Raw genomic sequence first — 9,096 nt, 5'->3', positions numbered from 1 at the left:
TTGTCTGGCTCACTGCTATGGAATTCTGGGAATTGTCTGGCTCACTGCTATGGAATTCTGGGAATTGTCTGGCTCACTGCTATGGAATTCTGGGAATTGTCTGGCTCACTGCTATGGAATTCTGGGCCCCACAACAAACTCCAACTCCCAGAATTCCATAGCAGTGAGCCAGACAACAAGTTAAAGCGGTGTCAAACCGGTTTAATTCTCCTGTGTGGATGCAGCCTGAGAGTGATGAATGCAGACCCAAGGCTGCAGTCCTTCTCCGGGAGAGTGAGGCCGAGGCCCGCAGAGGAGGGGAGCCGGTACTCACTGCATTGTGCCAGGCGCTGGACGTTGGCGCTGCAGGTCTGGATAATGGAGCCGAAGTCCCGGGGAGAAAGGCCCTCCGGCCTGTAGGCCTCCAGCGGACCGTAAGACATGATCGTGGCTGAAGGCAGGCTCTGACTCCGGGAAGGAAGCGGCTGCGAAGCTTCTCCGGCGAAGTCTGCGGAAGGAATGACGGAGGGCCGCGCCGAACTGCCACTCCTGACGCCGCCTTCACAACTGCGCAGGCGCAGAAAAGACAGGCCCTTCCTCCCCTCCGCCTCTTCCTTCACGCATGCGCACAACACAAACCCGGAAGTAGCCGCTCGGTTGGTCTCCTTGGAGGCCTGGGCGTCATGGCAACAATGGCTCCTTTTTATCCTGGAGAGAAGTGACCAGTGGGGTCCCACAGGGCTCTGTCCTCCTGGTTCCAGTGTTATTCAACATCTTTATCAATGACTTAGATGTCAGAATTGGGGGCACACTTATCAAATTTGCAGATGACACCAAATTAGGAAGAGTAGCTAACACTCCAGAGGACAGGATCAACATTCAAAATAACCTGAATAGACATAGCTAACAAAATGAACAGGGAGAAATGTAAAGTACTGATTTGAGGTGGGATTTAGGCTGAAGGAGAGACTTCTATGTGTGAAAGGGATCTAGGAGTCCTAGTAGAACACTACTTGAACATGAGCCAACAGTGTGATGCGGCAGCTAAAAAGGCCAATGTGATTCTAGGCTGCATCAATAGAAGTATAATGTCTAGATCAAGGGAAGGAATAGTACCACTATATTCTGCTCTGGTCCGGCCCCACCTGGAATATTGTGTCCAGTTCTGGGCACCACAATTTAAAAAGGATGTGGAGAAACTGGAGCCATGTGTCCAAAGGAGGGCGACTAAAATGGTGAAGGGTCTGGAAAGCATGCCTGCCGTATGAGGAATGACTTAGGGAACTGGGGATGTTTAGCCTGGAAAAAGAGATGGTTAAGAGGTGATATGATCGCCCTGTTTAAGTATTTGAAGGAGTGACACATTGAGTCTGCTCAAGCTTGTTTTCTGCTGCTTCAGAGACTAGAACACAGAACAATGGATGCAAGCTACAGGAAAAGGGATTCCAGCTCAACATTAGGAGGTACCTCCTGACAGTAAGGGCTGTTTGACAGTGGAACATGCTCCTTCCTTGAAGGTCTTTAAACAGAGGCAGGATGTCAATGATCTGCCAATGGGGATGCTTTGATTGAGAGTTCCTGCATGGCAGAAGGGGGTTGGACTGGATCAGGGCCCTTGCGGTCTCTTCCAACGCCAGGATTTTATGTATGCAGAGAGAATGTTGCTTAATATCTGGCTTGGCACTGTGCCTCCTTATATGGGCAGCATTTGACCTCAGAGTCACTTCAGTCCAAAATAGGCTGCTCCTTTTGGACACTGGCATGCATTTGAACGTGGTTTTCATGACTTGCAACTTCTCATTGCCGTTTGCAATAGAAAGAGGAAGAAAAGAGCTGCTCGTTTTTCTTGCTAGAGCACTAGTGAGGCAATCTAACAGAGAACCAGTACTGGAATTTTAGTGTCTTCAACCACATCTCCTTCCTGTGTTGTAATACCAAACCAGAACCCAAAGATGTTACGAACAGTTTAAAACCACCTCGATCTCTCCCTCGTGTATAGTAATTTTAACAGTGTTGTAGTAGACTTGGAACATCTACTAAGGAAAGTCAAAAAAGAAAAAGCGCCAAGGCAGGCTGACTGCTGAACCTGAAGGAAACAAAAATAATGACCACGGAGGGTCTATGTAAGTTCAACCTAGATAATGAGGAGACTGATATGGAGTTCCTGTACCTTGGATCAAACATTGATAAGAATGGATATTGCAGTCAAGAAACAAGGTTATGACTAAGACTAGGAAAGGCAGCCATGAAGGAGCCAGACAAGATCCTAAAGAATAAAGATGTATAACTGAGCACTAAAGTCAGAATTATCCAAGCCAATGTATTTCCCATCATATGTACAAGCGCACCAGCTGGGCAGTCAAGAAACCTGACAGAAAGATAATAAACTCATTTGAGACGTGGTGCTGGAGAAGAGTGCTGAAGATACTGTGGACAGCCAGAAAAACAAATAAATGCGCCCTTGAAATCAAGCCTGAAATCTTCCCGGAAGCAAAAACGAGGTCATTGTACTTTGGCCACATCATGAGAGCGCATGCCTCACTTTAATGGATAGGAGGCAGCAGAAAGAGAGAAAGACCGCACACAAGATGGAGAGACTCAATCAGGACCTGCAGGATCTAAGCAGAGCAGTGGAGGACAGGAGGTCTTGAAGATGTCTCATCCACAGTCACTTTGGCCCCGTACAGACAGGCCAAAATAAAGCTTCTTCGGGTCACTTTGGAGGTATGGTGTTTCAATGATGCATGCGTCCTAGGAGTTCAGAAGCTGCACCAAAGCTGCACTCAACTCCTTAGGACTGGATCGTGGCTTTGGTGCAGCTTCTGTACTCTTAGGATGCATGCAACATTTTAACAGCATACCTCCAAAGTGACTCGAAGCAGCTTTATTTTGGCCTGTCTGTATGGGGACTATGAGTCAGAGCCAACTTGAGGGCAGTTCACGCTTCAGCTATACTGGAGAATCAGATCATTGCTTCATCTTCCCCACTATCTACAAACCAGCCCCAACCTGGTACTCTCTTGTGTTTTTAGACTAAAAGCCCTATTAGGGGCCATGATTGGAGATGTAGTCCAAAAAAAGGCTAATCTGCCTAGACAGGTAACAGCTGTCCAGAGGGTCAGGCAGAGGTTTTGTGTAACATCTACATACTACTCAATATCCTTTTCTGAAGGATGAGGTGCAAGGATTGAACCTAAAAGACTTCCTGTGTTCAGCAAAGATGCTCTATTTTTTAAAATCTGTAAGCCACCTTGGAGCCCTTTCTGGGAGACAGGCAACACACAAATGAAATTAAATGAAATAAGTAAAGTAGCAATATGGTGCTTCATATCTTATGGATATCGTAGATCTAAGAGAAATACCATTAGGGTTTCTGGCCCATACTGTGTTTTCTAACTAGGCATATTTAAACCAAGAGACACAGCCCAAACAAAGTATATTCAACTTCAGAGGGATTCACTTTTATTTGAGGGGGAAAACAAAACATCACCTATGTACATTCTCACTCCACCAATCGACAACGACATGCTGCTGTGTGCTTGCAAAAAGAGGGATAGTAGCAACTTCGCATACTCAGCTTTCTACTTTTCCAAAGCATTTGGAAATGAGACCAGGCAGGAAAACAAGCCAGCAATTCCCCTACACTTTCATCCTTTTTTTTGTTGTTGTTGAGAAAACATGATTAGAAGTTCAGTATATCAAGTCTTAGGAGGGAGAAGTGAGGTGCCAAGTTGTGAATTTCACAATGTTGGTTACTGACAGGAAACAAAATGGGGAGGGACATGTACCTTACTAGAATCACTTTGTATAGTGTATATTTAGCCCTTTCCAGTAAATCTCAAAAGGCAAGTATTAGTTGAGCCCTTCCAAATAAATATTACAGACACACATGAGATAAATATGATCATTTCTTCAAAATAAACTCAGAAATATATACAATTACTGGGATTTTTATTTGGTTTCAGATGCAAAGAACTAGATGATAGCTTAAAGTGGTAGAAGCCTGAAGGGATGTCCTAGAACAGCCTCAACCACTTGGTCAACTGCCTGATGATTCGGACAACTCCAAGGATGGTGGAAGTTGGACTCCACCAATATCTGGACAACAACACATTGGAGAAAGGCCTGTTCTGTGAATTTATTAATTGGTTTATCCACTCTCACCAATTAGTTTTTCCCTTTTCTAAAATAAAAGATGTGTGCATAGGGTAGGACACACAGAACAAAACACCTGATGCCAGTGATCTCCTTTGAGCCAAAAAGGAAAGATACTGATTGGTAACTTGACAGCACTGGGGGCAATGAAACAGAATTGGGAAAAATTACTTGTTGCGATTGATGAAATCACCCAGCTTCCTCCACAACCAATAGACTACATGGCAAACTGTAGTCCAAATATATATGTTATCCAAGTTCTGCAAGAAGTGAAGGATATGAAGAGCAAACCACATTCATACCCACTAGCTCCCCTTTTCAGTAGGAATGTAAAAATGCCACTAAAAATACATCCATGGAGGAGTGTTCAATTCAGCTTGATACCCACCCCTTCCACTCAGTAGTCAAAACACAGATGGTTTAATTTCCTCTGGGTCGAAAATGTTGTAGCTGCCATTTTTGTTTCCTCTGGAGAAGCATTTAATTTCCATCCAATCCTCTTCTTTAAGGACACCTAAGACACAGTTCCCTCAAGGAGGAACAATGCAGAGCTGCAACAAAAAAAGTCCAGTGATTGTCCATTGTGTTTCAGGGAAGTGGGCAAATATAAGTTTAGAAAACCTATATATTTGTGCACAGGGAAGACAAAAATAAGGAGGTGGGCTGAGGATATGTCACTCAAATAAGCATTCAGAAGCACCAGTGGTCCAGCAGCACAATTCAACAGCTGATTGCGCTCGGCTGCTGTTTGCTAACAAAATCTGAGATGAAATCAAATTCATTTTGTCCCAGAAAAAGCTCTGGCAGCTCCTGAACTCGGTCCAGCCCCAGCTCCATGACCAAAGAGGTCAAGACCTCTTCATCAATCAGATCCGTATCCATAATGTTCAAGGTCAATGCAGGAGGAGTCAGGTGCTGCATGACTGGATGCTGTCCAGGCCCCATCCGGTACTGCTGAGCCCCCATCCCCATGGACCCATTGTTCAGGCCCATGAGAGGATAGCCCTGATACTGTGTGTTGAGTTTCTGTAAATGCATGCTGGCCATAAGCTGCTGTGTGCCCACAGGCCCCATATATTGCTGCTGCTGTTGCTGTTGACTTGGACTGCTGAACATCATGGTGCTTGGCACTTGGTGGTGACCCATCTGTCCACTGATGCTAGGCCTAGGCCTCATAGCTCCATCCATGGTGGGGCCTCCATACTGCATCATCTGGTGATTGGCTGGTAGAGTCCGTAGGACATGCTGCCCATGTTGTGGAGGGCCTTGCATCCCATTCATCCTTATCCGGTAGCCTTGTAGTCCGTTTGCACCATGGTTCATCGGCATCATTATGTGATCGGCCATCACAACCTAAACACAGAGAGAAAAAACATGGTTTCTGTGGTTGGAACTCGAATCACAGACTACAACTAGCTCCCAAGGCTCTAACTCCCCACCCCAGGGCACCCTCCAGGCAAGTGATTGCCAAGGCACACCTCTTCCTTGAGGGCCCACTGTATTACACTTTCTCAAACTCTGAAACTTCCAAGGGATGCCACTGCCTCCCACCCCCCAGTTGTCTTTCCATAGGTTGGCAAACATCTTTTTTATTCAAGCAGGCTTCTGGCAACTGACCATTTTAGGGTGGTGGTGAAATGGGATATAAATCCAACAAATGAAACTTTCATGAGCATAACAGTGGCACACACAAGGTTTCTACTTCTTCATGCCCACAGCTATCTTGTAAAGCAGATGAGGGCAAGGAGGAGAAACGGTCCCAAGACCTTCTCACGAAGTTCACAGCCAAGGAAGCGATGTTAATCTTACTGGCTCATAACTCACTAGTTGGAAGGGGAGAAGCAAACTGTAATTGTAGCACTTAAGACAACTGTTCCGTAACCCATTAGCTGCAGCTAATTTGCTGGAGGATCTGTGTGTGCGTGTGTATGCGTAATTACAGCCTCCCTTATCTACAGCGGCAGCAGATGGCAGGCCCCCTCCCCCAGAGTCCATGTGGCAGGGAGGGCTCTGGATTAGGAGGCCATGGTGGGATACAGCCAGAGTCAACTTCTCCAAATGGGTGCCCTCCAGCTACGCTTGGCTACAACTCTCACCATCCCCAGCAGTACAGCTATTCAACGGGAAAGAGGAAACCTTTAAAGTAAGCAAGGTTTGGCTACCAGTCCTGAAGAAAACTCAACAAATGGCAATGTGAAACCTCCCAGAGTCAGGGGATTCCCAGCAGACAATGAGCACTAACCAAGCAGATACTCATCCTCTTTTGCAGACCCTCCTACCTTGAGGCCTGCCATTAGCAACACAACTACACGCCTGCATTTCCAGGTCACGCACACTATCTATCGATCTATATACACACACATACACCCTACTTCTTTCCATGCCAGCATTCTCTGAAGATGCCAGCCACAGATGCTGGTGAAACGTCAGGAAGAAACTCTTCTTGAACATGGCCACACAGCCCCCAAAAAACTAAGTACAGCTATTGCTCCATGCTGGGTAGGTATTATTGTCGTTTTTAATCCAGCATCTCAACAGGGCATCAAGATAAAGCATTAGCCACATATCACCATCTTGGTGTCAGTCACTCAAGGCCCAGGAGGGACAGGGATGCGAGAGACGACTCTGCGCTTAAAGAAGAATATTAAAGAGCCCCAATTTGACACAACCTTAAAACTGCAGGATATAACCCTAGTGTTTTGTTTATTAATCTATGCCTTGTTTTTCTCCAGGGATGGCATTCCTAGTACTGCTTTTCAGCAGCTGGTAAGCTCAAAGTACAGTTGTCCCTCCGTATTCGCCAGGGTCAGGGGCACAAGACCCCTGTGAATATGAGAAAACTGCAAATAACAGAAACATGTTTTTAATCTGAAAGGTACCTCTCTGGAAGTCTCTAGGTCCCCCATTGCAACTCTGTGGTCAACATCTGACAGACCTTGACCATAGAATAGCAGTGGAGGAGCTACAAAGGCCTAGCAGAGTGGCCTCTCTAGGAATCTCTGGGTCTTTCATTGCAACTCTTAGTTAAAGTTGACCATAGAGTTGCGCTGGAGGACCTATATATTCCTAGAGAGGATATATGAATCAAATCCGTGAATATGGAGGTAAGAGTGTATAGAGGACAGACTCCACAAATCTCTTGTGTTTTCTGAGAAGCAGCAAGGAGGAATAATACTTTTCCCTCTTTCAATACATCTTGTTTATGGTAGAGTTTAATATTAACATACACACACAAACACACACAACACAAACACAAGGGGTTCACAGGCTCTTAGGGGTGCCCTTGTCATTCCACTTTCTGGGCTTTAAAATGTATACAAGTGTAGTAATAATAATAACAACAATAATGGTTTATAGCCCGCCCGATCACAAGGAATCCAGGCGGGTCACAGCAATGATAGTTTACTTTGTTCTTTGCCTATTGACTCCTTCCAGGGAAAGCACTTGCTTTCCTTCTCCTGAAGCTGCCCCTGTTTGCTATCTGAGCCCAGGCTGAGCTGTTAAGAGGCAGCCAAGCCCTGAGGACACAAAAGGCGGCTCCGGCGTCCGCCCTCAGCGCCGGCCCCGCGGACGGTGCTGCCCCCTGGCGGCCGGGAGGACTCCCTGGCTGCCGCTTCGCAGGCCTTCCGCTCCTCTCTCCTCCGCCTTTTGTCTCTTTCGAGATCTCCCCAGATCGACTGCGACGTGCTTCGGTCAGCCGACAAGCACAAAGGCAGCGCTTACGGGGCAGTTCTTTCCTGGGCGAACGAGCAGGACGTTCTTCTCCCGAAGAGGAAGGAGCCACCTCCTGGGCGCTCAGGGGCCTTGGCGGAGTTCCGTCTCCGCTCCTCCTCACCTTCCAGGCGGCTCCCGCTCCGGCAGCGCCTTCCGCCAACACAAGCGTTTCACCCTTCCCTCCACGGAAGCCCAGGCCGCTTTCGGGTCTTCCGGCCGGGGCCCTCCCCACCCGCACGTACCCCGAAGGCGGGGATCCGGAGAGAAGGCTTCGGCACTCGGCGGCCGCCCGGCTGAGTCGCAACAAAAGCAGCCGCGGCTGCTCTTCGCCCTCCCGCCGCTTGCGCAACAAACGCAGAGACCCTCCTCCGTCGCGTCTCTCGTTCTCGCGCAAGCAGGAGATAAACTTCCGCTCCTTTTATAGGGGCGGTTATGCAAAACAAGGGGGCGGGGACTGTGGCTCCGCCCCTTGGCATCCGATTGGTGCAGAGCTCCTGCCTGTGGAGTCTGGCGGCGAATCAGAGGCCGAGGGGAAGGGCCCGCCTCCCTGTTGTTGTTTCCTCTCCTGAGGAAGAGGAGGAGGGCTTGCCACACAATGGCGTCCCTTCGCGGCGTTCGCACCCAACAAAAGAGCAGGAGGAGAAGGGCGGTGTGGGCTTCGTAGGGCAGGCCCTGAAGGAGAGGCGGGTTGCTGCTGCCGGGCGGAGGGCGAGGAGGGAGGCCGTTTTAGGGGCGGCCCTTTCAGGCGACGGAATGCTGGGATCTGTAGTTCAGCGAGAGGCACTCAGGCCTCAGGGAGGCATCGCTCTCTAGCGCCCCTTGTGGCCGTTTCCTGAGCGAAGCTATCGCAAGGTTTCTTGAGCAAGTCCCTCCCAAAGGGCTTTGTAGGGCCATCCTTGCTTTGTGGCTCCCTTCTTGGCCCAGCTGGGATTCGAACCCAGGTCTCCAGAGCCATAGCCCAAGGCACCAGGATGGCTCTCCCCTTTTCACTGCCCCCACAAAGTGCAAAGCCTAGGCTTGCATAGGATGCAGCTGGGGCAGTTAAAGTGGGATTATTATAGGGCTCCAATAGGCTCCAAGGAGGTTTAGCCGTTTAGAAACACGACGAGGGCATTTCGCTCTTGCTCATATGAATCCGCCTTATTGCCTTCATCCAGAAGAGACATGTCCTATGCTTTCCAGTTTGTTGTTATGAGTCTTTAATTCAGTGCTGATCGGGGGCATCAAGAAGCCCAGAAACACTTGGTG

At 48.2% G+C, this 9,096-nt stretch overlaps 2 protein-coding genes across 4 annotated transcripts in view; both read right to left on the bottom strand.

Moving 5' to 3' along the window:
* The window catches only part of STX12 (syntaxin 12), an 11,736-nt gene extending 11,204 nt beyond the window's left edge, over positions 1–532 (bottom strand). The window contains exon 1 of the mRNA XM_042440818.1: positions 314–532. Within this exon, the coding sequence (XP_042296752.1) occupies positions 314–422 (109 nt within the window). The 5' untranslated portion in view covers positions 423–532. The remainder of the gene's footprint in view (positions 1–313) is intronic.
* Positions 533–3,418: 2,886 nt separating this feature from the next.
* Positions 3,419–8,339, bottom strand: LOC121916064 (cbp/p300-interacting transactivator 3-like). 3 transcript variants are annotated; one of them, XM_042440806.1, is made up of 2 exons: positions 8,091–8,339; positions 3,419–5,487 (listed from the first exon to the last, which is right to left on the bottom strand). In XM_042440806.1, exons 1-2 carry the CDS (start codon positions 8,322–8,324, stop codon positions 4,855–4,857), a joined length of 867 nt encoding a protein of 288 aa, XP_042296740.1. In that variant the 5' UTR covers positions 8,325–8,339; the 3' UTR covers positions 3,419–4,854. The 3 variants fall into 3 exon arrangements, with proteins under 3 accessions (XP_042296740.1, XP_042296742.1, XP_042296741.1); XM_042440808.1 differs by having other exon boundaries at positions 7,858–8,232; XM_042440807.1 differs by having other exon boundaries at positions 7,970–8,232.
* Positions 8,340–9,096: the final 757 nt, after the last annotated feature.

This window comes from Sceloporus undulatus, chromosome 9 (assembly GCF_019175285.1).
Source record: "Sceloporus undulatus isolate JIND9_A2432 ecotype Alabama chromosome 9, SceUnd_v1.1, whole genome shotgun sequence".
Taxonomy (NCBI): Eukaryota; Metazoa; Chordata; class Lepidosauria; order Squamata; family Phrynosomatidae; genus Sceloporus; species Sceloporus undulatus.
The sequence above is the reverse complement of the archived record's forward strand: the minus strand, read 5'-3'. Positions and strand labels throughout refer to the sequence as shown.